General features: G+C 41.0%; 1 protein-coding gene across 2 annotated transcripts in view; it reads left to right on the top strand.

Moving 5' to 3' along the window:
- Nucleotides 1-27,589, top strand: part of PCDH15 (protocadherin related 15) — a 751,423-nt gene that overhangs the window by 343,236 nt on the left and 380,598 nt on the right. For both annotated transcript variants that reach the window (XM_065407245.1, XM_065407244.1), the window contains exon 9: nucleotides 8,915-9,027. In XM_065407245.1, coding sequence (XP_065263317.1) covers nucleotides 8,915-9,027 — 113 coding nt within the window. The remainder of the gene's footprint in view (nucleotides 1-8,914; nucleotides 9,028-27,589) is intronic.

The raw sequence follows: 27,589 nt of genomic DNA, 5'->3' as shown, positions 1-27,589 counted from the left end.
CTGCTTCCTGCTCGGCCTGGAACTGTTCCCTTGATGCTGGAGACATCAGTTCCTCCTTGGACTGTGGACTGGGGCTTGGTCCCTCTGGAAGCGATGCAGGTGCTGGGGCTTTTTCCATTGACTGTGAACCGCTGTCCGCTGGTGCACTATGTGGTATTTCAGGCTCTGGCTGAGCCTCTTGGGTAGGGTTATCTGCTGCGTCCGCCAGTTTAGGCTCGCTGGTGCCCTCTGGCATTGGAGTTGTAGACGGGGTTGTAAGCGCTGGACTCAGTGCTGGCAATGGTTTTGGTGCTGGTTGCGTTGCCAGTTCCGGTTCTGGGACTGGCTTTGGCTGGGTCTCTGGGATTGGATCCACTACGGCTGTTGCAGTCGTTGGCAGGGGATCCGGTTCCACCACCTGTGTTTGGGTCTCCGGTAACACAGACGGGGCCCTGGTGGACGGCTCAGGAACAGGGATGGGGGTGAAAGCTTGCTTAGCCTGGCTGCGGGTGACTATTCCCACCCTCTTGGCTAGCTTCACATGGTTGGCCAAGTCTTCCCCCAGCAGCATGGGAATGGGATAATTGTCATAGACTGCAAAAGTCCACATTCCTGACCAGCCCTTGTACTGGACATGCAACTGGGCTGTAGGCAAGGTTACAGACTGTGACACGAAGGGTTGAATTGTCACTGTAGCCTCAGGGTTGATGAGTTTGGGGTCCACTAGGGATTGGTGGATAGTTGACACTTGTGCCCCAGTGTCCCTCCAAGCGATAACCTTCTTTCCGCCCACTCTCAAGGTTTCCCTTCGCTCCGAGGGTATGAGAGAGGCATCTGGGTCTGGGGTTCTTTGGTGTGATTGGGGTGTAATGAACTGTAATCGGTTGGGGTTCTTGGGGCAGTGAGCCTTTATATGCCCCAGTTCATTACATTTAAAACATCGCCCTGCTAAGGTATCACCGGGGCGATGTTGGTTGATGGAGACTGGTGTGGTGGGGTGAGAAGGCGTCTGGGGTTTCCCTTGGGATGTGGGTGGGGCCTTGGGTTGTCCCCGGTGATAAGGTTTTGTTTCGGCTTGCCCCTTCTGATATTCGCTCCAACTGCTACTAGCTTTTTTCTTTTCTGTCACCTCCACCCATTTGGCTCCAATCTCCCCCGCCTCGGTTACAGTTTTGGGCTTCCCATCTAGGATGTACCTTTCTATTTCCTCAGGAACACCCTCTAAAAACTGCTCCATTTGCAATAGGAAGGGCAACTCTTCCGTAGATTTAACATTTGCTCTTGATATCCAGGCATCCCAATTTTTCCCAATGTGGTAGGCATGTCGGGTAAATGACACATCAGGTTTCCACCTTAGGGCTCTGAACCGCCGACGGGCATGCTCAGGTGTTAGCCCCATTCTGATTCTGGCCTTGTTTTTAAAAAGTTCATAACTGTTCATGTGTTCCTTAGGCATTTCAGCCGCCACCTCTGCTAAGGGTCCACTGAGCTGCGGCCTCAGCTCTACCATGTACTGGGTTGGAGGGATGTTGTATCCAAGGCAGGCCCTTTCAAAATTTTCTAAGAAGGCCTCAGTATCATCGCCTGCCTTGTAGGTGGGGAATTTCCTGGGATGGGAAGTGGTACCTGGAGAGGAGTTGTTAGGATGGTCTGATGCACCCTGCCTAGTCCTTGCTGCTTCCAGTTCCATCTCTTTTTCTTTCAGCTCCATCTCTCTTTTATGGGCCTCCTGTTTGGCTTTTTCTTCTCTTTCATGGGCCTCCTGTTTGGCTTTCTCTTCTCTGTCATGTTTGGCTTTTTCCAGCGCCATTTCTCTCTTGTGGGCCTCCTCTTCAGCTTCTTTCTCGAGTTTTTTAATTTCAAGCAGTCTCTGATGTTTTCTCTCATTTTCTTCTGCTTCTAGTCTGGCCAGTTCTATTTTGTTAGCTGCGTCTTTGGTAGTCATTTTCCTGTTTTCTTGTGCTGGGTCACACCCTCTGCAGTTGACTGAAACTGGGATGTATTTAGCTTAGGCTCCTGCTGAGTGCTGCTGAGTTAACAGAGACTTTCTAACTAGCTACTTCCGAGGATGTAAAAAGAAAAAAAAAATTCAGCTTGTAAATTACCTTTACCAGATCAAAGTTTGCTCACTTATTTGAACACTTCTCTTAACAAAGGACCTTGTTAAAAAAACGTAACACCTCTGCCTTCAGGCAAGGAGAGATAAGATATGCATTTACCTTCAGCTCTGCTCTCCAAGCAGCTAGAAGGAAAAAAAAATCTCTTACTGGCTTTTGGGTTTAAAACGATCCCACCGCTGTGCCACCATGTCAAGGCTGTATCCCTACTTTGAACTTTAGGGTACAAATGTAGGGGCCTGCATGAAGACTTCTAAGCTTAACTACCAGCTTAGTTCTGGTCCGCTGCCACCATCCCAAAGCTAATTCCCTTTCCTGGGTAGCCTTGAGAGACCTTCACCAATTCCCTGGTGAATACAGATCCAAACTCCTTGGATCTTAAATAAGGAGAAATTGACCCTTCCCCCCTCCTTCCTTTCACCAACTCCTGGTGAATACAGATCCAAACCCCCTTTGGATCTTAAAACAAGGAGAAATCAATCAGGTTCTTAAAAAGAAGGCTTTTAATTAAAGAAAAAGGTAAAAATCATCTCTGTAAAATCAGTATGGAAAATAACTTTACAGGGTAATCAAACTTAAAGAGCTCAGAGGACCCCCCTCTTCTGTCTTAGGTTCAAAGTACAGCAAACAAAAATAAACACTCTGGTAAAAGGTACATTTACAAGTTGAGAAAACAAAGTAAATCTAAGACGCCTTGCCTGGCTTTTACTTACAATTTTGAAATAAGAGAGACTTGTTTAGAAAGATGGGGAGAACCTGGATTGATGTCTGGTCCCTCTCAGTCCCAAGAGCGAACAACCCCTTAAACAAAGGACACACACAAAAGCCTTTCCCCCCCCAAGATTTGAAAGTATCTTGTCCCCTTATTGGTCCTTGGGGTCAGGTGTCAGCCAGGTTACCCGAGCTTCTTAACCCTTTACAGGTAAAAGGATTTGGAGTCTCTGGCTAGGAGGGATTCCATAGCACTGTACACAGGAGAGCTGTCACCCTTCCCTTTATAGTTATGACATGGGGTATGGGCTTCAGCCAAGCAGGGAGTGGGGTCTCAGGGCTTCAGCCCCATGGGGCACATCTGCCGGGGCTCTGGGCTTCAGCAAGAGTGGGGCTGAAGCCCTGAGTCCTGGCAGGCACCTACCGCTGGGCTGAGGCCCTGAGCCTTGGCATGCTCCTCCTGTGGGGCTGAAGCTCCGAGCCCCAATAGGCACCTCACGCGGAGCTGAAGTCCCGAGCCCCGTCAGGTGCTCCCCAGCTCTCAAACTTCTGAAGATTGTTATATGAGGTTCGGAGGGTCAGTAAGTTTGGCCACCCCTGCAATATATAGTATTGCACATTGACAGCATCATAAATGATTACATAATTTAAACTATTATTGAAGAATTCTTAGTTTCTCTATATACTCAGAAGTACCACATGACATACTAACTGCACATTCACACATGTCAATAATGAAAACACTTTTGAAGTATTCATGTAGTATATAAGAATTTCAAATAAAGCCTGCATAGGATTTTGATGGGGGTAGTCTGCCCTCTTAAGCGTAGTAGAGCCTAGGGATCAGCGAACCTTGTCCTCTGGTATGGTCCCTTTAAGATTTTGGGAGGTTTCATGTATGCAAGGACCTAGGAACTAGGAGACTGAAGACTAGAGAGGGAAGGGGTTTTAGGAATAAGTAGTGTTTTGGGGAGAAAAAGTGTTACTGTTTCTTTAATGGACCAGGAGCCTTGCAGAGTATATGGGACAAGGCTCCCCTCTCTTCCAGCTAATTGGGATGAGCTTTGGGAAGGGGACCACCATATATGCTGCCTTCTCCCTCATAGCAGATGAATACCACCAGGAGGAGGTTGGACTGCTGAAGTCTCCCAAGTATAAAGGTAAAAAGACTGACTGGGGGAGAGGGGCCAGCAGGAGGAGAAGCTGGTTGAGTCCCTGGAGCTGACCTAATGTACAATCCAGCTGCAGGAGAGATGGAAGGCGCCTGCATTAAAGCAAAGCGGAATGACTGTTTAAAGTACAAGCTAGGTCCGTCCAGGAGGAGAGCTGGAGAGAGGGGGCAGAAGGGCAGCAAACCAAAAGGACACGAGGGGATGCTCAAGGACAATGCCCCATCATCAGGTTAAACACTACTTTCACGACTGTCCAAAAGGACCCATAATTTACATGCATCATATATGAAAATTAATTTTTGTACAGTCTGTCTTCACCTAGAGAAACATATACATTATAATAAATCTCCACCGGTGGTGTAAACAATCAGATTATCCTCACTTACACAACCTTTATACCAAGATAGCTCCCCTGACTATACTACTATTACTACAGTGTAAATGAGAGGAGAACCAAGATCATAGGTATTTCTTCCCCATTGATAATTTTATAAATACGTATTTTATAAGGATTTTATAAAATTGTAGACTCTTCTTCAGTATTGCCAAATCCAAGCATTCCAATATCATGAATCAAGCCCTAAAAAAGTCATAACACTGGCTTTAAAATCATGATTAAAAAAAAAAAGATTTTTTTTTTTAAATTCTCTTCTTGTTTCTGAGCCATTATGGTGCACTTGCTTCTTGATTTTAAGCTTTCCTCCACAATCATGGCATCTAGAAACCTGCTGAGATTTTCGTGCAGTCTGTTCCTTCCAGTAGATGGAGTTTTTAGAAAAATACAACAGATGTCACAAGACTTACAATAAAATCTCAAGATCTGGCAAAAGCTCTTCTTTCTCCTTCTCCATATAGCTAGTTGCTCTTTAAGTCCTTCCTTGCTTCTTCCCGTTTAATTCCTCCAAAATTCACCCTCTCTTTACTGTCCCCATTGCAGCAACCCCCGCAGAAACCATTGGTTATCTCACATCTTGATTCCTGTAATCTTCTGTTGTAGGACCTCACTGTCTCTCCTATCCCTTCCTCCTCCAGTCTATCCAAAATATCTCTATCAAAGTCCTCTTCCACCAATCTGTCCATATCACTCTGTCTCCATTGGCTTCCTGTATATTGCTGCATCAAGTTCAAGCTCCTCATCCTTACTTACCATGTCCAACATCATTTTCCTCCCATTCTATCATATATCTTTGGTCTTGTTTTCCCTCAGGGACACTTGTGCGTTCTGCATTCAATCCCTTTGCTTCCTCTATTCATCATCTTTCCTCAATCTAAGCTTCAAACCCAACATTCTGCCTCCTATGCCTAGAGCAACCTATCAGTTATTATCTGCTGAGCACCCAGACCTGCAGGAGGTTCAGCACTTCTGAAAATCAGGCTATTATTTGTAGATGTTTAAATATCGGTATAGGAGCTTAACTTTAGACATTATTTTTAAAACAGAAAATGGCTTAGGTTTATAAACTTGACCTTTATACAAGGCTTGTGTGACAAATTGTGCATGGGGAGGGGGGGTGTGATTGGTTGCTTAATATCAAAAGGGTTCTAAAGGAACCAAGCAGGAAAAGCAAAATAATCACACAGATAAGAGTCCCTGAGGAAACAATGGGAGAGCTGTTTATTCTGGGATACACCTTTCTTGGCTCCCCTCCAGCTGAAAATGATGTACTCTTCTGAGGTTAAGCCTAGGCTCAAAGGAGGATCCTAAACTAGAATAAAACCCCAGTCCTAGAAAAGGGAGGGGATTAAGTGTGAATGGCCAGAGCATAACTAGGTACTGTCAGGGAAGCAAGAAGACCCACAGAGACAGAGGGAGCATGCTGCTAGCAGGACAGTCTGCTTCTCCCAGCACAGGGATGGAGGTAATTAGACTATATGAAATGTACCAAAGCATGCAAGGAAAACGTAAGGGTTTGGTAAGAGGAAATATTCATATATTCAAAACATAAGCCTTTATTATTATTTTTACCCTTTGCTCCAGGTGCTTTATAATGTTGGGTGAATGAATAACTAATAGTTTTTTTTGAAAGTGCTATTTCTGTGTCCAAAAGGACATGGTTGGGTTATGGGTGCTGTGACCTGGAGATCCAGTCCCCAAGTGGTTGAACTGCTCAGAGAGAGGGTTGAAAATACATCCTCCTGTGTGTCTGTGAGCCTCTGTCTGTTTCTCTTCCAGTCTTGTTCTTTCTCATTTGTATGGATGCCCTGACTTCTCCTGTTGTAAAGAGTTTGGGGCTGCGCTAGAGACTGGGCTAGTGTCCTTACGGCTGGCTCTGATCTTCTCGCAGTCTTTGTTCTCCAGACACACCTCTAGGATGAAATATCTATTTCCATATATGGTACAGAAATACCATACTAGTGACAAATACAGATACAGTGATAACAATTATTAAAGAGCACCGCCACACCTTTCACAGAGGGATCCAATCAATAATCCATTTATGAATACTATAAATAGAAATATTTTAGATACTTAAAATTATATATATATATATATATATATACACACACTCTCAAGTAACTGATATATGTAGTATTTACAAGATACAATGCATGATAGTGTGGTGTGAAGTTTTTATCATCACTTGTTTAAAATGACCAGTATAAGGTATTTGTTGCCTCACCACTCTTGAGTACTATGGCCATCTCGAACTAATAAAATCTTTATAATGTATTATATCAGTACTTGTTTTGTTTGTGGGTGAGTGTTATATATGTGTACACAGGTATGTGTATAATATTTTACATATATTATATCCATCTCCTGTGAATTAAACATTTAACTCTTGTGTACACCTGTTTTCCATTACATGTTTCTTGTAGTTTTGTTACCAGCATTGGGAGCAACTGATTTTTCTGGATACTTCTATAAAGTAGAATACAGCATTCATGCTATTCACTCTCTCTCTCTCTCTCTCTCTCTCTCTCTCACACACTTTTTGACATAGATGAAAGTACCTATTCAGTACAAGATATTGCTTTTTCAATATGCTATAACAAAGATGATCAGGGTAGATATTAGCTCACACATAGAGTTTCTTTAGACACTGTCAGAGTTGATAGCTTTCACTCCCTGTGGCAAGGCTCTTAAAAGGGTAAAATTTCCATAATGGAGCCCAGGGCTCCTGCAAAATTCTAGTTCTGCAATAGGTTTTAGCTTTTGGAGAAACATAATTTCCTATACAATAAAGCCTGTAGATCACAACTGTGTATGGATCTGTACAGTGCCACTTAACAGAGGCAAACATTACCAATAATTTTGTTGTTAATCCCTTCAGCAATAAATGCAGTACTCCCATAATAAACCTTTCTGGAGCATTTGGTAATCTGTGGTAAAAAGTGCTGTCTTTGTATTCTGCCAAAGCTGTAATTCAAGTACTACCTTTTTTACCTCACCCTTTTCACCTCTCCATACCTCTTCTCTTGTTTTTTCTAAATCTTAAAAGCGAAAACTCTGTAAGTAGAAAATGACTCCATTATATTGTCTCTGCACAAATTTACAGACCTGCACATAGTTACCTTTATGCACTTTGAGTAGTCCCATTGAAGTTAATGTGACTTCTTACAGTGCATAACGTTAAGTACATGTGTAAATCTTTGCACAATGGACCTAACCTATCACTTAGTAGTTGTTTACTGAGACCAGCAGTGAGATATTTTCTTTTTTTGTTTATCTGATCCTACAATTCTAAAATACTTTTTTAAAAATGGAAAATCACTCTTTCGAGTGACTCTTCACTCTGTTTTGTACAGTACTAAGTATATTGATAGTGTTCAGTAAATAAAATAATGGAGTGCAATATTCAAACTTTGTTATTCAGTAGTAAACTGAAATATTTGTTTAGGTGTAAGGGTTATCTCTTAGGAACTGGGCTAAAATCTGTTATGTCCACCACAAGTGAAACAAATATGTTTGCTCTCAACTGACTCACAGGTGAATAGTTGTTCTCATCTCAAACAGTCATAGGACTTGGTCAGGGAAAACCTCTGGGAGGTGGCTAAAAAGGAGATTTCTATGTCATACCTTTGGAAAATGGGGTTTAATATGAGATGAACAGAAAGCTGGGACCGTCTGCATGGAAGTCCTGTGCCTTCACAGTGGCTCTGAGTTCCTTATTCTCTGGAGCACAGCTTCAACAGAGTTATGTTCTCAAGGTTTCTGCAGTTGACTGCTACACTAGTGCCCCTTCTCCCCCTTAAGGGGAATCCTCACCCTACGAGTGGGGTATGGAAATGTAAACAGCTTTTGGCTGTGTACATGTCCACAGAGAATTCTGATGGGGGGCAGGAGGAAAAAATGTACATCTGCCACTCTGGACCTGCCCTGCTTGTTCTTCTGTGGTCCAAGCCTTCCTGTGGTGATACCAACCAGTATAAGAGGACCTATGCAAAGCCTGAGGGAATGTAGAGGGAAATGCTGCCATGAACTTTACTGAGACCTCTTTCCATGCAGAGGAATGAAGTCCATGTATTCCCTTTTTGCACAGATCTCAGTGACACAATCAGAAACACCATTTGGCACACGTGGTAGTCTCCTTTCATAAAGGGAACAAAAGGAATGTTCAAGGTCATAAGTGATGATGTTTTAGTGACATGGTCAATAATTGCCTTCTGTAAGCTTTATTCTAACCAGTGCTATTAGATGCTCTTTCATGAACACTGACTATAAATCCTCAAATTTATTTAAAAATTGTGAAAACAGCTGTTTTTCAACTTTTGAAAGTTACAAAAGAAATTATTTTATTTTTATTAGTTTTGTCCAAGGTCTGTTCTTTCTTTCTCATATACTGCATGATTTTTTTACCCCTTTACTAATTGAATTTGATTTTATTCCTTTGTTGGTTAATGAGTGAAGTAAATATACTGTTTAAATAAAGCTGTTACACACAGTACTTATTTCTCTCAATTATGTTTTCAAACCTCAATATCTTTTTGCAGGGACTCCTGAGGATTATCCACAATACTTCTGTATGAATCTTACAACAGCTGTACTCAGTCTCCTAAAGCCAATAAACAGGGATTTGCACCAGAAATTTGATTTGGTTATTAAGGTAATTTCAACTGAATTCTCATTTCCATACACTTGCGAAACTGCTTAGCAATAAAATCTCTGGAGAAAATTGTGGATATGTTCTACCTTTTTACTTTTTTTTTTGGTAGAGAGTCCGTTAATAAACAAATCACTTCTAGTAAAAAAGGTAAGGTGCACTTTTGAAAAGGAACAATTTAGGGTTCATGATCCTTTACAAATATTTATTATTAATTTTTGTTATAGCACAAGTAAAAAAAGTGCAACGTGTATGTTTGTTTTTTATCAATATAGTTGAGACAAAAGGGTTTATGCATTTTATATTTCACATTTTTCCACTTCATTTAAACTTTGTAAGTATATCTAATACAGGGGTCGGCAACGTTTGGCACGCGGCTCGCCAGGGTAAGCACCCTGGCGGGCCGGGCCGGTTTATTTACCTGCTGACGCGGCAGGTTCGGCCGATCGCGGCCCCCACTCGCCACGGTTCGCTGTCCCGGGCCAATGGGGGCGGCGAGAAGCGGCGTGGATGAGGGATGTGCTGGCCGCGGCTTCCCGCCGCCCCCATTGGCCCGGGACGGCGAACCGCGACCAGTGGGGGCCGCGATTGGTCGAACCTGCCACGTCAGCAGGTAAATAAACTGGCCCGGCCCGCCAGGGTGCTTACCCTGGCGAGCCGCGTGCCAAACGTTGCCACCCCTGATCTAATATGTATACTTAGGAATATTAATTATAAAGATAATATTCATAATACTGAATACAGAGTCAGAAAAAACAATGTACATATATCATAGGAGAATTCAATATTTAGAGATGAAGGAGAACAAGGAAGCTCAGATCCAGATCGAGATCCAGGAACTCAGTGCTGGCCTAACTGTGCTCCCAATGAAGTAAATGGAGTAAACTCAAAACATTGAGTTCTTTTGACCATCCCACTCATAATGTATCGGTTCAAGCCCCTCTCTGTTTGTTTTTCTGTCCTTAATTTCAAAATGAGTCAGGATAACATTAATAACTCAAATTAATTTGTTGATGTGGAACTAAATGCATACAAAAAATAACTGTGAAAACAAGAGGGGGTAGCCCCTACAGTATCTTTGAAAAGTATTGTTATCTACAGTACTGAATTCCGTTTTAGAAAATGTGGGAAGATGGGTTTCAGTGTTGCTTTCTTTCCCCATTTGAAACTTAGAAGTAATGGAATAGGTAGTATTGATATTTATATATTCAAATATCTGCATGAAACCTCATAGATTAGTTTTACTCTGGGTGTACCCTAAAATATTTATGTTTTGCTTAAGAATATAGTGATAGCTGCCTAAAGGGAGCAACAAATATCATTTGCTTAAAATATGTGGTTTTGTAATAAAGCAAAATTGTATTCTGTACATTTGGGATAATCCCTTAGGAGGTTGCCTAATGATGCAGAAAGTTGTAGAGGTTTTGCTGCATTTATTAGTAGGTATAGAAGCAAATAATGGGTTATGGAATGTAACAAATTGCAAATGTTTACTTTAATTTGTATGCTGAATCAGAGAGAATATTGTAGTGTCCGAGTCCAAGTTTAATACTGTAGCATTCTGGAAAAGGGTTGGCTGCCTCCTGTGCACCCCCTCATGGCCAGAGGTCACTCTGTAGTATACGGCTAACAATTTCTCAGGGCCCCTTAACTCTCAGGGCACAGGTAATAAATGGGACCCTGGGGGGAAACGTTTTGAGTCCTTAGATACTGGCCCTCCAGGCCATAACTCCAATTCAGTCGCATTCTCCCTTTAAGTAGAGAGCCTGCAGCACTTTTCCCCAGAACTAGGTCCCAATTCAAAGCCTCTCTGGTTTTACCTGTGTGGAGCTCAGCCTTCTGGCTTCCAGGCCCCAAACTCTTCTCCCAGTTAAGATCTCAAGTAGGAACTGGACCCAGTAGTCCCAGGATTTACCTGGTTAACACTCAGCTTTCCTCAACCCTCTGGTTCTGGCTACCAGGCCCAAACTCTTCTCTCAGTCAGGGTCTCTAGCAGAAGCCTTCTGCTCACTGCAGTGCCTCCCTTTCACAGCTCCCTTGACCTCAGGGTCTTTCCTGCAGGAGCTTCCCTAAGTTTTCCCAGTCCCTTGCTAGTCTTCTGCTGCTCTTTCTAGGGCAGTCACCCTGGTCTCTCCCAGGTGTGGCTCATTCTATAATCTGAGTTAGCTAGCTTCAGCCCTAAGGGAGTAAGCCATCCCTGGTGCACATTCCAAACTGCAATCTCTTTAACAATTGGAGGTCTTTACCTTTCTTGAAAATTAGTTTAGTACTATTATCATAACCAAGTTGTAATACAACAGTTATGCTGATATGACTATAGTAACTTAGGCCAATTTTTTTAAAGGTATTTAGGTGTTGCTGGGCTCGGAGTTACAATGTCTAACTGATTTAGGAGCCTAAAAGTCATTTTCAAAAGGGATTTAGGTACTTAGGAGCCTAAATCCCATCAACTGCCAATTCCTTTTGGAAATGAGAGTTAGGCTCCTAAATCAGGTGTTACAATGCTGAGCACAGCAATGACCTATATACTTTTAAAAATCTGGCCCTTAGTAATTTGTGAGCCATTTATTAATTCAATTTAAACTTTTCAATTGACTTTATTTTTATGAGGTGTGACTTGATCATTTCTCTTGTGTCTGATCTCTTATTTTATACTGCGTATAAATTTATCCTTGGAGTATCCTCCTCCTCCCTCACGCCCGCCTCTTTAATGTGTCCTATTTAATGTGGTTCCTAGTCCCTCTTAATTTTTATTTCTTTTTGCCTTCTATTGAACTAATAATGTGTTTTTTGGTTTTGTCTGTTTGGTTTGGACCTCTGGTGTCAAAGACGTATGTTGGAAAGTATGTTACCATATGGTGTAAATGTGCACCATGTTAAACTCCATTGGCATTATTATATTTTTCTATGGTAGGAAAGCAACAAAGTTCAGGGAAACCTAAAAATATGGATCCTTATGGAAATCTTGTCCAGACCTTTTGATATTTCCCTCCTATGCCTCCTATCCTTCCTTCTGTCTCCTGTCAACACAGTTACATATTTCTCACATCTCCCCATTTCCTGTCCTTGTCCTCTCTGTTTTTGACTGGGCTGATCCAAGAGTGCCACCACACAGGACCCCACCCTTACGATAAACTCTGAGCACATATTTCCAGGTCTAGCCCTATTCTGAAAATCCCCTGCTTCATGACCCCCAACACAGAAGTAGTGGAAAGAGGAAGGTGGTCAGCGATGAAAGCCTAACTTCCTTCTCTTGCCGAAGGACAATCTCTGGATTCACTGATACTGAGAAATGGATAGAGCCCCCATTAAGCTATTTCCTTGTCCAGCAGTGTTGGGATTCCCTATGAGACTTATTTCCACTATGCTTATCCAGAGCACCTTGTTCAGTTTTGGGAGAACACTTCATCCAGTTCTCTGGGATCCAAAAAATTCAGTTTGACTCCAGATTTAATCATTCAGGTTCTTTATTTGTCATACAGCAAAGCTATGCTGAGTTGATCAGACTCAAGTGTTAGGGGGTGGGTATAAGGCATACCACATCCGAAGTTGCAAAGAAACCCTCTCCCTTCATATACATTTACACATCTCATTGCATTTACTGTACATTGCATCACACTTTTGGGGGGTTGGCTTGGTCACTTTGGAGGAACCAATCCCTGTACAGCATGCTCTGTCCATAAGAGGGTTCATGTTCGAGCGCCTCCTTACATTCCTAACTTGTCTTGTCCATTGTTAGTAAATGGTTCCATGGGAGTTCTCCCTCTTACCTTAGCTGGCTCAGACATTCGGTCTTTTTGAACCTTATGATCTGTTTATCTCCCTGATTCTGTTCTCCAAGAAATGAGGCCTCCCTTATGTGTTAATTACTCATGGCAGGCCAGGCCTCAGCTACGAGCCATGCTCACACCACCATTTCTCGAAAAGAAACAGATCAGTGTTCTGTTCCCTTTGCCTAAGAGCTGAGTGCAATCCAGTCCCTCCATTGATTATGGTTGCTTGCTAGTTGTAGTACTTCTTCCCAGGTGATACCAGCACATTCGGTATTCTCCATCAGTATCTTCTGCAAGTTCTTGCTTGGCCTTTCTTGCTTTCTCTTTCCTTCCTTGGGTACCCAATTCAGTGTTTGCTTAGCATGTTTCCCATCTTCTGTACAATATACATGTTGCAACCACTTGAGCCTTCTTTCTTTGATGATATTTTCTAACATGTCCTGCTCTGTCAGATTCCTTAGTTTTGCATTTATTTTGTTTTTTCCGTGAATTGTATAGCATCTCCTTCATCCATCTATGTTGGGCAGTCTCCAATCTCTAAGTCTTTTCTCCATACAGTAGTGTGCTCAGTACAACTACATGGTATAATCTGACCTTTAGTTTAGTATGGAGACCTCTGTTTGACCAAATACTGTTCAACCAGGAGTAATTTTTCACTCAGTCAATTGTGAATGGGGAGGAATGGTTGTTGGTACCTCTAGGTCTGTCTCTCCCCTCCTTCCCTGGGAGGGGAAAGGTGTGTAAGTGCTGTGGAGCAGAAGAGACTAAGGAATATTCTCTTCCTAGTACTGTCTCTACTCTACATGCACACAAAACGAGGTATGCTGTTTGATAGATAAGCCTGAGGTTAAAAGGAGAGCTCAGGGATTGAGGTGCAGTTGAAGGGCAACCGTGAACACAGTCTGAATGATGGCTGACAGATAAAGAAGAGTGATTGTGGAGGATCTGAGTTTGAATGAAAGAGTTACATATGTAAAAAGGTGGGGGAAAGGTTCGTATAGAGAAAAAAGGGAAGGAGAGAAGGGAGAAAGGAAGAATTGGAAAGAAGTGTTTTAAAGAAAGAAGGGAGAGTGAAAAGTTTGAGGAGAGAAAAGAAATGAAGAGGATAGGAATAAAACCCAGGGAAAACTTCAGCAAAAATGTAATTGTATATAAAATGTGTTGGCAACTGTTACATGACAAGTATATTCATTAATAAATATGTAATTATATGTGTTTGCATTATATATGTAGTCTAACACGAGTTACATTATATTGTTGTCACATCCCAAGGTGCGGTCCAGACTAGTCAGGGGTTATGTCACCACCTGCCCCGCATCCTTGGGTGCCTCACAATGCTTTGCTGCTGTAGCTCCCAACATGGGTCCCTCACAAACAGCATGCAGGTCACAACCTGAGTATCTGAGTATAGCTGCAGCCGGCCAGCAATCCAGTCACACTCTGGCTTCTACCAGCCTTGGTTATCACTTGCAAGGTGACTTCAAAACACTCCCAGTCCCGGATTTCCCCCAAAATGTGTGTTCTGCACTGTCCAGCACTCTCCTGGACAGCTCAGGTACTATAGGTCCCTTGCCCCTGTAAGGTTTGCTACTTCAATTGGAGTTACCAAACAATTCAATTTAAACACAGCACTGGATTAGTTTTTATTAAAGAATAACACACGTTTATTTAAATACAGAGGGATTTTAAGTCAGTATGCGTATAAGACATTGAAGTCAGAAATGGTTACTAGAGAAATAAAGATAAAACTCTTTCTAGTAACTAAGACTTGACTTAAGCTAGGTTCAAGGTAAAATTCTTACTACATGTTCCCAGCACAGGGTTGACCAAATTCTCAGGTCAGAAACCATCCCAAAGTCCAAAGGCTGGTTCCTTTGTCGTCTTATGTGAAAGAGAGTGGGAGAGAGACAGAGATCCACTTGCCCCTCACTTTACATAGTCCTGTTGCCCTTTGAAGTGGATTCTTCTGAGAATTACTCTTCAAAGCAAAATTTATTCAAAGAAAGCGACACAGAGTCTGAGGTGAAAGTGCCCCCATACTCTTTCTTCTCTCCATGTATGCTGAAATGCAGATTTGCTTTGTCTTCCTCTTGCTGTCTCAAGGACTCTGTTTACTACTTATATGTAAATTGAGGTAAACACACATTCCTTTCTTTAAGCTAGACCAGGGGTCTCAAACTCAAATGACCACGAGGGCCACATGAAGACTAGTGCATTGGCCCGAGGGCCGCATCACTGACACCCCCCCCCCCTCGCTGCCCCCGTCCCCGTCCCCACTCCACCCCTTCCATGAGACCCCGCCCCTGCCCCATCTCTTCTCCACCTCCTCCCCTGAGCACGCGGTTCCCTGCTCCTCCCCCCTCTCTCCTGGAAAGTGCTAAGCGCCACCAACAGTAATGCACCTCACTCAAAGGACAAAACACGCACTTAGTTAGATTTACTTCTGTTAAAGCCCCCCCACTGCATTGGGCTGCACCACCACTCCACCCCTGCTCTGCCTCTTCCAGGGGTGGCAGGTTTGTAGAAATTTTGATGGTGCCCAGAACCTGCCCCCCCCAAACTCCACCCCCACCTGATTAAGGCTCTGGGAGGGAGTTTGGGTGGGGGCGGGGGTGGGGGTGCAGGCTCTGGGCTGGGGCAGGGGGTGGGGGTGCAGGCTCTGGGATGGAGTTTGGGGATAGGAGGGGGTGGTGAGGATAGGTGGGTGCAAGAGGTGAGGGCTGTGGGGCTGGGGATGAGGGGTTTGAGGCATTGGAGAGGCTCGGGGCATTGGAGAGGCTCAGAACTAGGGCAGAAGGGAAGGGGAAGGGCAGCCTGCCCTGGCCATAGTGGAGGGGGGCACTAGGACCCTGCGGCAGCAGGTGATGTCAGAAGCCGGCAGAGCAGAGTGGAGTCAGCATGAGCTGCAGGCTCGGGGCAGTAAGTGAGCCCGGGGGACACTCTTGGGAGACACGTGGGGGTGGCAGGCGGGGCCGGGTGAGAGACCCAGCCCCAAACATTGGGGAGCAGCAAGCAGGGAGCTTAGCTGCCACATAAAATAACTCGGGGGGGGGGTGTCCCGGGGAGCTTGGTGGGCCGCAGGGAAGAGCTCCGTTGGCCGCATGCGGCCCGCGGGCCGCGTGTTTGAGACCCCTGAGCTAGACCTACTTAATCACTCCCACCTAATTAGGGCTAAGTGGGTTTGAATATATGCTACCAACATCATACAGGGGGAATTCATAACTTTACATATAATGTTGCTACATACAGTTCACCATGATATTATTGACCAGTGAGTTATTAATTTTCAAATGATACTTCACAAGGCATATTTTCTACAAAGATTATTACAGTAGTGCGTAGGGTGTGAATACAAGGGTGCATTCAGTCACAATTGTAGCTGTGAGCTTTACTGGTGCCATCTGAGGCAACATTCACTATTGAAAGAATTAACACTTGGCACAATTTGGCACAGACTAGGCCTCCTCAGACCACAAAGAGAGCTCTAATCTCTGAATATCTGAAATGGCAGCTAGCCAAAAACATGTTGCTGAGACCCCAAGATGTCACATAACTAATAGGAACAGATCTCTTAAAACTATCTTTGGACATTTATGAAACACAACAAAGTCACGATTCAGGATCCCAAGCCCTCACTTGGATAGACAGAGGCCCAATTTCTTGGAGAGGTTGATGATGAATATACCAGATACCCAGCATTCTTTCCTGGTTGTTCTGAGGAGAACAAAGTATTTGCAGTGTTGTAGCTGTGCTGGTTCCACCACATTACAGAGACAAGCGGAGTGAGGTAATGTTTTGTATTGGACCAACAGAGGTTGGTCCAATACAAGATATTACCTCACCCACTTTGTCTCTGAGAACAAGGGATTACAGTGCTACAAGGGGGGGAAACACAATTGCAAATCCACTGCTTGTTAGCATTTTGAATGATCCAGCACCTGTTTTTACTTTCTTTCCATATTTGATTATTTGGTAAGTGCAGTACTCTAAATGCAATTGAAGATATTACAGTTTTAGAATGAAATAAAATTTCCAATTATGTTTATTTTATAATCCATTTCTATACTAGGTTATCTTCAGTTCTTTTTATCTATCAGAGCATAGCTGTCATTGGGATGTATAAAATGCAAATGGATTCATGGCTAAACAAAAATGCATGTGCAGTTCTGGTTCAAACCTGCCACAGTAAAACCCTGGTTTTGTTTGGTTTTGTTTTGATTTTGTTATACAAATTCAGTGACACTAGTGCAGCCAAACATGTGCATACACTACATCAATTAAAAAAAAAATCAGTTACACAAATCTAGTGATACATGTTTTGTACCTTAATAACAAGCTGTATTATTAAAGGAAATTTTTACAGGTATTGTTAGATTCAGATTGCTGTGTTTTGTATTCAGTCAAGGGGATAATAAGCAAACATAATAATATTCTGACTGCTTGAATAATAGTAGTTTAATACAGTACTACTCAGGGATCCATTGAATTGGTACAATGTGGGAGTTTTTCTCCATATCTGGTTTTTAAGTATCTCTCATTTAATATTACTAGGTTTATGTTTTTCATTGTGCTTGAGTTGATGTTGAATTTAATCTCATTTTATTTGAAAGGGGGAAATGTGTCAGAAAAACATTTGTGTTTAAGCTTCAAATTTACCAGTTCAAAAGACGCAATAGGTGTAACACCTAGAATATGTCTCTGCCTCTGATATCAGATCAGTATGTTGCCCAAAGAACATATAAAAGCGAAATGGGGAAAACAAGTTTTACTAAAACATAAATATTAGACCATATGAAGACGAATTTGACAACAGTCAGGATTGTACAGTATCTGAGAAAAGACCTACTTAGTCAGAAACATGTAACCATAGGAATGTTCTAACTTTCAAGAATTTGTTTCCCAACTAATGTTCTATTCGTTCCCTTTTTAGATATTGTTTTTGAAATGCCCAAAGTGTACCTGACACTTTTTGTATGTGAAGTCAATCCATGCTTTGAAAACAGTCATTTAATATTTGTGTAGTTTGAAGATTAATACATGCACAGGCAGAAGTATCATATTTGTCACAAATGCAAACTCTAATTGACTACAGAGTTGGAAACTCTTCTGACTGGTTCAATGGACACTAGCTTGGTTAGTAGATTCTATAGGACAATAAAGGAAGGACAAGCAAATATAATTGAAGAAAGATGGAAAAGCGATGCAAAAATAATATCTGCAAAAGAGTGGTCCCAAGCTGTGCAGAATGTATAAAACTATTCCATGTAATTGGAACAAGCACAGTTTTTATTGTTTTTTTGGGGAGTGATGTTTTTTGTTTCACACACAAGTTGAATTTCCTTCAAATTACATAATAAGCAACCAGAACAATTGGGACAAATGTAAAACGGAATTGCATTGGAGTTGCATGTGTTCTAAATGTCTTGTAATACAGAAGTACAAGAAAAGATGTGTAGTATTTTGTCTGGTATATACCATATTTACATATATTGCTTGTTTAAAGTTTGTGTTTTCTTTCAATAGATTGATTGACGTTCATCTGACTTAAATTCATAGATTACTGTGTGTGTCTATTAGTAATACAGGTCTGTCTCATCTTACGCTGGGGTTACATTCCGCAGTCAGCGCCTAAAGCGAAAATTGCGTATAGTCAAAATTACATTGAGTGTAATGGCGGGCGAAATCGCCCGCACTACAGAAACAGTATTTAAATTGTTATTTTTCTCTTTTTGTTTTGTTTTGTTTTGTTTTTGCCGACCGTGTAAAGCTGAAATCGCACATGTTAAATGCGCCTAAGATGCGACAGACCTGTAATAAAAAGACCATGGTTAAACAACTGACAATAGTGACAGCCTCTACTATACTAGATTACACAAAAAATTTACAATGCTATCTCACCATGTAGCTAATTACTTTTTATCTTAAAAAGGGCATAGGAACTTCTAAAGAAAAATGAGCTTTGTTGTTAGATTATATAGATATGTGTATGAATATATATTCATAATATAATTATTATAAAACTATAATCAAGCATTTTTTCTTTATTAGTGCATATACCTCTTTATATTTTTAATTGATCTTTATAATGCGGGGGGTGGGGGGAGAATTCAGATCATGGAAGAAAGATTTTTTGCACTGAAATACAAATTGAGCAGCGAAAGTGCAAGGGTGCATCTAAACTGAAGTCCTGATCTTGGCAATTGCCGGGCATCTACTAAGTGCCCAAAATTCCCATTAATATCAATCAGAGTTACAAGGGCTCATAATCCCTTGGGAAGAAACCATTGCCATTCTTTTCATAAAATGATTGATTATGTCACCTGTTCCTGCAATTGCTCAGCTCATCTACACAGCACCACCGTTTCTGACACAAGCAAGTTAGTACATACACACTGAGCCTGCCTTATAGTCATGGCTATTTAAGTACATTTTGAGTTTTCCAAAAGCACCAATTTTCTAAGTTAACAGCTGCTGGGAAAAGAAGTCATTGGGTAATTTCCAGAATGGCTACTTCAATCACTATAGCGTTGTGGTGGTTGAAAGGCATTCTAGCCATGCTGATATTAACCTCAGAAGAGACCGCATCATGAAATGGCAGTGGCAGAGCCAACTCTGTAGTAGCATTCAATTTCATAAGAATTTAGATGGGAACAGTGTCCAAACTACATTGGATAGAATTCAGCAGATCAAATTTCAAAGTTGCAAGTAAATTACTTTGGGATCTTGCCCCACAACAAGCAGTGTGTCAAGCAACTTAACAGTAGTGCTTGCTTAGCTCACTTTCTGGCCATGGACCTTGCTCAAGCGAAGTGCTATTTTGTAACAAAAGTAGATCCTATTCTAATCTGTGGCTGGTGTCTTGGTGAGACTATGAGCAGCTGAAAAATGTTATGAGGAAAGTCAAAATGTACTATCTGGGTGTGGGGATTAGCCCATATTCAAGTGTACCCAGATGAGAGCTCCAATTCTAATGCACAGAAAATGGTAATATGATGTGGAACCTGGCTACAATTGTAGAGTCCAGCACACTGGCACATGTTTAATATGGGCAAGCCTATGGAGGGGAGACATTATTAAAGACATTTTAGGATGTTTCATTGCCCACAAGACCATTCCTCAAGTAACGGAATGTTTTAAATTAATTTGTTCATTCCTTGCCCATTGCAAGAAACAGTATGTCAGCCAGAAAGGCCAGTACACCACTGTGATGTAGGCATGCTGGATCAGAGAGGCATATTCCTGGGCATGTTCCTTTATTTTTACATCAGCAGGCTTTGCAAAGTGCACGATTTTCACAAACTCTAGCTTGCAGGAAAAATGACAGTGTCTTTCTTCCACTGCTTTCAGTAGAGATTATTTGGGTTCTCTGTTCCTTTTGTGATTCTTATTGACATCCATTATTCACTTGGCTACTGAAATTTTACCCAGATTACATCAACAGATTCCAGCACCGACACTTGTTGATATGGTTGTTGAATCAAAATATTGTTAAATGTGCCTTTGGAAAGCAGAAGGTGAGGTGGACATAGCTTCTAAAGTGCAGTGACTCATCCCCAATATTATTTTGGTAGGCTGTGCTTTGCATAATATTAGGTGAACCAAGAACAATTTTTTTTTTCTTTGTGAGAATTGAGTTAGGAGGCAGAAAGGTCTCTTGCAGATGTGGAGTAAAGCATTACTGAGAGTATCAGGAAGGAGAAAATGATAAGGGATGCCCACTGCCAATACTTCATTACTGTAGCAACCGGGGGGAGGAAAGCATTAATAGACATTCAGTGCCAATAGTAGTTACAGTCAACAACAAATTACAAAGAGTATTAAGAGATTTTTCGACACCTGTTTCCTGATTATGTATAAAGTTTGCTTACTTCATCGTGTTTTGATATGGAACAGCTGGGCAATGACAGTATAATTATCAAATCTTTTAATGTAGCTCTCTCACACTTATTAAAACCTTTCATCTATGTTAGTTTCCTCTACTTTATCACTGATGAAGAGACAAATTTAATTGCAAAACTTCTAAAACATTAAGTAGTCACAAAGCTGCACCCAGTAGGATTCAGCATAGGAAATATTATAGGTGCGTATATTGGGGATCTGTAATATCTAAGAAGTAACTGTAAAAATATATTAAATATTATGGTTTACCAGAGAGGGGTAGAGAAAAGATACAAAGGATGGTAGTTTGGATGAGGGCACTTCAGCTGATGTGAGGACATACACTTAGGTTACTGCCTGGAGTGATGGTGGTGACCTAACAAAGAGAGAAAAAAGAAAAAGAGCATACAAAAAATGTCTTTCTGTTTGTCTTGCTAGTTATGTCAAAGCCGAAAATATTGTTCCTATCGTTTCATCATATAGCTAATATAATTGTCACCGCTAAAAAGTTGTTCTGTACCCACAATTGCCACACACATGTATCTGAGATTCCAAAGAATCCTCTTCTGAATATAGGGAAAAAACTGCTTAGATAGTATCACAGAATGTTCAGTTTTTCTTTATACTCAGAACATTAATAGCATTGGTATCCTAGTTACTGCAGCTTGGTAACTGTGCTTTAAGATTGACTTTTTATTTCTATACCATACAGCACAGCACCACAGAGAGGCCAGATTCTCATTTTATGTAAATCAATTTTCTTCCATTTACTTTCATTTAGGATTATCAGCTTTGCCTCTCTGCACTAAATGGGCATTTTAAATTACGTACATCATTCAGACTATGCTATTGTGATTGCATGGTCAGTATTTTTCTTTACTCAAAGTAAAGAGGAGAGAAAGAGATTTTATTATTTTTAATAATAATTGTGGACAGTCACAAGGTGTATTTTTCATTGCACTACAACGTCATAAGCCTTACTAATACAGAAGTCCCTTAACCATACTACAGTAAAGAAGATTTTTGTTTGTTTCTTTTTTTTAAACCTATCTGTCAAGACATATTATGTGCCAATATCATTTCACTGCAACATCAGCTTCAGTGATGGAAACATCAAAAATCTTCTCTATCTTGAAGTTACCCTCTGCTTCTTTTCCCTAAGCCAACTTTGATCCATTTCAGCAGTTCTCCCCCATACTGTATTTTGTGGCTTTGTAAATTAATATACAATTTAATGCTTTCCCTAAATCTAGAGAAATCATCCCCAGTTTCATCTTTATCTCATGATTCAGTAATGCACTCGAAAATTCAAGCAATTTTGTCAGAAGTGACCTTCTTTCCATGAATGTATGCTGACTGTTCTGTTTTATTTTATTTCTTTCTAATTATAGAAGTTGAATTGTTGTATATTGTTTCAGATCTCTTCCTCTCAGCTGAAGTCAAGCTTATGTGTCTGAAGTATCCTGGCCCTTTCCTTGTTCTTTTATTAAAAAGGAGACCTCATTAGCCAGCCTATTCTCTAGAACTACACCATTTTTAGTAAGATATCAAATATAGTTGCCAGGTGCTTTTCCTTATTTCCAGTTCTGTATCTCATAACTAATGACAGAGAGCATACAGGACATTTTTGGACTCAGCAAAAGGAGATGACAGCAGTATTGGGACTTGTTGCACCACCTGAAGTCATTGCATTTACAATTTACACTAGGGTACATATGAAAAAAATAATAGACCAACTAGCTAGTTAATTAGTTGTCAACTACAGAATGTCTTCCCATTAGAAAACTGAATAAAGAGGTAGCCAATATAAAACTGATGCTGATAATGCTTAAAGTTTTAGCACATTTCCTTTCCGGCAAGAAATGAAATCAATTTACCATACTAAAGCCACTTGTGACTTTATTTTAAAAGGGTGGCTGCTATATCAAACTTTTTTTTTCAGAAAAGCAAAGGTCTCGGGAAGCAATAGAAGGCCCTTAGTTGCAAGTTTTCTTTAAATTTCCATTCAAATTTTTGAGTGATCTATCTTTGGCCGTGCTCAAGGTCATTTTGTGTTCAGTTTACATGTTAATTTGAATGTTTGAAATTTACTGGAAAGATTGTTTACATAAATCAGTTTTTGAAATTGCATGTGTGAGTATTTGCAAACTACAAATTTTAAATTTGTATGTTGAGGTAATTGTACCATCCATCAGAAAAGAAATATATATATATATATATATATATATATATATATATATATATATATATATATATATATATATAATGTGATATATGTGATCATTTCCAAGTAAGCAACACAGTTTGAATTTTGAATACTCGTGATCAATCCATAGATTTAAAAAGTTCAAAAAGATTTGTTCTGTCAATTCAAGGAATATTCCATGAGCTGAAAAAAAGATCAAATTCAAATAAATCATTTATTGTAAATTCTTTGCTCAATTCTGTTTCCCAGAGGAAACAGAAGCAATGATGTGGTGATTGCATTTCTACAAAATGCACTATCCTGAACTTAGTCTTAAAGGTAGGTATAGTGGCATTCTAAAAATGCATTTAGAAGCACAAAGAAAACACTGCCTACAAATCTGAATTGACTGTTGGGAGAATTAAAGTATTCAAGGTTACTGACCTAAGAGACAAAAAGGGGTTTAATTGCTGCAAAAAAATGAGACATCCTTATGATGTTTAGAATGTTTTTTGTTCTGAAGAAGAAGAGATGGTAGTGGCCACACTCGTTCCAGCAAATCTTTCTGTCGGATAGTCCAATAAAGAAGTTATTTTTGAGAGGCTAAGTCGGCAACATGAGACCATCAAAACAGACATTCCAAGACCAGACATTTGATTGTGAGTTAGATTATTATGATATTTGAATAACTCTTTAATCTTATTTTTCATATTTTTATATTCTTAAATTAGAAGGGTTAATTATCTATTTGATAACTAATAACCTGCTTTGGATGTTTGTTCCTATAAAGGACTATATGTGAGATATAGAGAGATATAGATATACACTGTTTTCCTCATTGTGTTTATTGCTCACAGAGCTCTGTATTAATAATAAGATGAATCTTGAGGTCATTTCTGATTTTTACTTATAGATTCCATGGATTCTTTATTTACTTATAGGTCATTGATGAGTTTTTATTTATTTATAGATTTCTAGGTTTTAAGATCAGAAGGAACGTTTATGATTTTCTTGTCAGACCTACATAACACAGGCCATAGAATTTCACCCAGCTTCTTTCAGTCTTCTTTCCCAGTCTTTACTTAAGCAAAGTTCCACTGAGGATGGTGGGAGTTGGGTTTTTTCCTTAGTAAAGGCTGTGTAAAAATTCACCAAGGATCTCATGAGTTTGCACAATGACAATTTATCTTCCTGTTAAATGCTTTGAAATTCTGTGCAATATATGCTGCCCCTAATGGTTGACTCTAAGCTTGTTTAGTTCTCTGGCAGTTATCACAATGGAATGGTAATAGGTCCTGGATTTAATCCTTCTTCTCTCCTATTCCATTTGGGATTAGACATAGACATAGTTACTGCATCAATGATCACTAAGGGGGCCCAGAGAGGTTTTTATATTCTGCTTTTTGTTCCGCCCATTCCTTTACCACAGCCTGATCCCAATGGACAGAAGAAAGCCAACATACTAAAGAACATTCAAATGTGTTGCATTATTGTTAGACGTTATTTCCAGATTCTCTTTTTCAGTATGTTTAACCAATTCCTTTTGACACAGATTGCATGTGATAATTTTATTTAGACTGAAAATCAATATACAAACTTTAAAATAAAGAGAGTAAAAAAGTGTATGAGGCAGTGCGTCAGTGCCCCCTCTGGCCAAGCGTGGCACAGCCCCTGGACTCACTTAGCCTAGCGGGGCTGTCAGGCTATTCCTGGTGCCCAGAGCTCTGAAAAACCCTTTCTTCGCTCCCAAGTCCATCAGAGGTTGGTAGGGGAATCCAGGCCTGTCCAGTCCACTGGGTTCCAGCTTAGGGCCCTAGAGCTAGATAAGCAGGATCAGGGTTCTTTGACTCTGAGAATGGCCTGAGCTTCATCCAGGGGAAGGTAGGATTTCTGCAGGCTCTCCAGTCTATCAGTCACCTCATCCCCTCCTGTGATGTTGTCTCTGGGCAGCTCTTAAGTAGCTTGCTGACAGGAGCTCCTTTCTTCAGCCTAATCCACCCCTCTGCTACCCACCCCACCCCTATGCTTCCCAGCCCTTTTATTCTCCTCGCTGCTGTGATGCTTCAAATCAGCAGTGGCAGGCAGTGCCTGTATTAACTCTTTGGTCACTGGGCCAGTGTGGGGTACATTCACTCCATGACAAAGTGTTATCTCAAAAGTATGACCATATATATCACTGAGATGGTCAAAATATAAGGAATAGAATATAATAGAATAACGTAATAGATATCCATGTTGCCTTGGAAGTATAAGTTGACACTCTTTATAATCAAGGATGACTGGTTGCTAAGAGAGAAACCATAATGTCACAACTGAGTAGTGTCTGATGTACTGCAGGGTTCTGCCATGCTGGGGGACATCCTGGTGGGACTGGAGCTGCTCCAGCTTCCAAAGGCTGCAGTACAATTCACTCCCATCATTGGGAGTTTGGCCCTGCATTACACAGAATTCAGACAGCAAAGGAGTGGTACAGAGCAGGGAATACAGGCTTTGGTGGGACTAGCCCAAAGAGGCAGAGTTTAGGACTGTCTGCATATACTCCCTGCAGCATCTGTCCCCGATAGTCCCTGCAACACATTGGTTGCAAGCAGCACAGGACTGATTCATTTAGAAAAAAAGAGACAGAGCAAGGGAATACAGGCATCTTTGGAGTTATTTCAGATCATATACAAATTCTCCGTGCTGTCTCTGGTGTTTCTTTTCCAGACCCAACAGCAAGTGTGTGTGTATGGGCTGGGGGGGGGGGGGGAGGGAGGAGGGACAGTTGTGAACTATGAGGTTGTGTGGAGGTGGTTTGGTGGGACGGGGACAGAGAGTGACCGAGGCCTGAAAGTGTTCAAAGCAGACAGAGTGATTTTGAGCTGTAGACTTGTTAGTAGGAAGAGGAATTCTCAGCCAGGGGAATATGTGTATATGGGTGTTTCTGAGCTGGTTGATGTTGGGGTTGGAGGGAACTGATGGGTTTGGGAGGATCTGAGCTGGAAGTGGGGACAAGTTAGTTTGGCACTGTTAAGTCTAGGGGCTTGTCTACACTACCGGCCGGATCGACAGGTAGCGATCGATCCAGCAGGGGTCGATTTATTGTGTCTAGTATAGACGCAATAAATCAACCACTGATCACTGTAGCGTCGACTCAGGTATTCCACCTCAACGAGAAGCGCAAGGGGGATAGACGGCAGAGCGTCTCCTGTTGACACACTGCAGTGAAAACACCGCGGTAATTAGATCTAAGTACATTGACTTCAGCTACGTTATTCACTTAGATCTTAGTAACTTAGATTGATCCCCCACCCCCCCAGTGTAGAGAGAAAGGAGTCTGCTAGCAAACAAAGTTGTTGGTGAACTGGTGGTTCGTGTGTGCAGAAGGATGGTCGGAGAGAACTAGATTAAAAGGATGAGTGGTTGGGGCTAGGGAAGAACAGAAGAGGGGTTGTAAAGGAATAATTCTATTTATTTCCCACCCTGCTCTTTAATGTAAAGTGTCCTAGTTTTTCACTTTGCTCAGCCTGTTTCGGTTCAGAGATTGCTACTTGTAGCCCCATGACTTATTTGGGCATTAGCCACTGATGCATATATTTGTACACATTGTTATTAATGTTTTAATTTAGACTTAAATACAGTGCAAGAAAGAAGCAGAACAATCTCAGAGTTTACAGACAAGTCATATGACAGTAGTCCCGATAGCCATCCTTACCTGTTTTACGTAGAGAAGCATGAAATTCTTTTATAATGTAAGCACATGGCCATTACTACTTACAGAACCTGCATGGAATGACATGAACACCAGTTTGAATATTATATTAGTAAAGACAGAAAAAGGGGAAAGAGAGAGAAACTATTGTGTATTTAAAATATACACATAGTAAATGAATTATATCATAGTATAGTTTATGGATATGAAAGTAAAATTTCTTCTGCCAAACATACAGTTATCAAATTGTAATGATTCAGTAATCAAGACAACTTCATGTGCAACAATGTTCAAGTATTAAGCATTTGTTGACCTCAGTATTATAATATTCCCCAATGTCAAAATAGCCAAGTCTGACGGACTTCCTAATTAAGAAAAAATGTGCTGTTTTAAATAATGTTAATCTGGGCTCTGGCATACTTGTCATCATAAAAGTATATTTTGTTTAATCAGTATTGATAAGAATTGTACCAATTTTAGCTTCTTAATCTACAGAAAATTTAATTTAGATTTCACTATTGTTAAGGCTGAATCCTCACTCTGTCACTTCGAGTGCAGGAAGTGGGGGCCCACAAGGATTTTAAAAATTAATACTTGCCACTCCAGGTTCGTATTACACTCCCAAGGTTACAGCTTTTCTCTGACCTTGGCTTGGTAAACACTGCCACCACCCAAATACAAAAAAAAACCCTTTGAACCCAGGAAGGAGCACTTGGGAATTCCTCCCTCTATGGTACCCTCAAGCCATTTTACTCCCCCTCTGGGGAAGAGCTGAGAAAGAAAACAAAGGAAATTAGCTGTGGCTACCAGCTAATCAAACAACATGCACAAACCACTTAGAACACCAAAAATCCAATCCTGTTCTTAAAAAAGGTAAATTTAATTAAAAACAAAAAGGAAAAAATTACATCTGGAACTTAGGCTTTTTGCTAGATCTTAAAAGAAACAATTACAAAAATTAAGCACCCAAAATAGCTTTCTTTGGGGTTCAGCTTAAAGGTTACAAGCAAACAAAAGCATCAGGGGTTAGCACAGAGG

This window comes from Emys orbicularis, chromosome 7 (assembly GCF_028017835.1).
Source record: "Emys orbicularis isolate rEmyOrb1 chromosome 7, rEmyOrb1.hap1, whole genome shotgun sequence".
NCBI classification, from domain to species: domain Eukaryota; kingdom Metazoa; phylum Chordata; order Testudines; family Emydidae; genus Emys; species Emys orbicularis.
The sequence above is the reverse complement of the archived record's forward strand: the minus strand, read 5'-3'. Positions and strand labels throughout refer to the sequence as shown.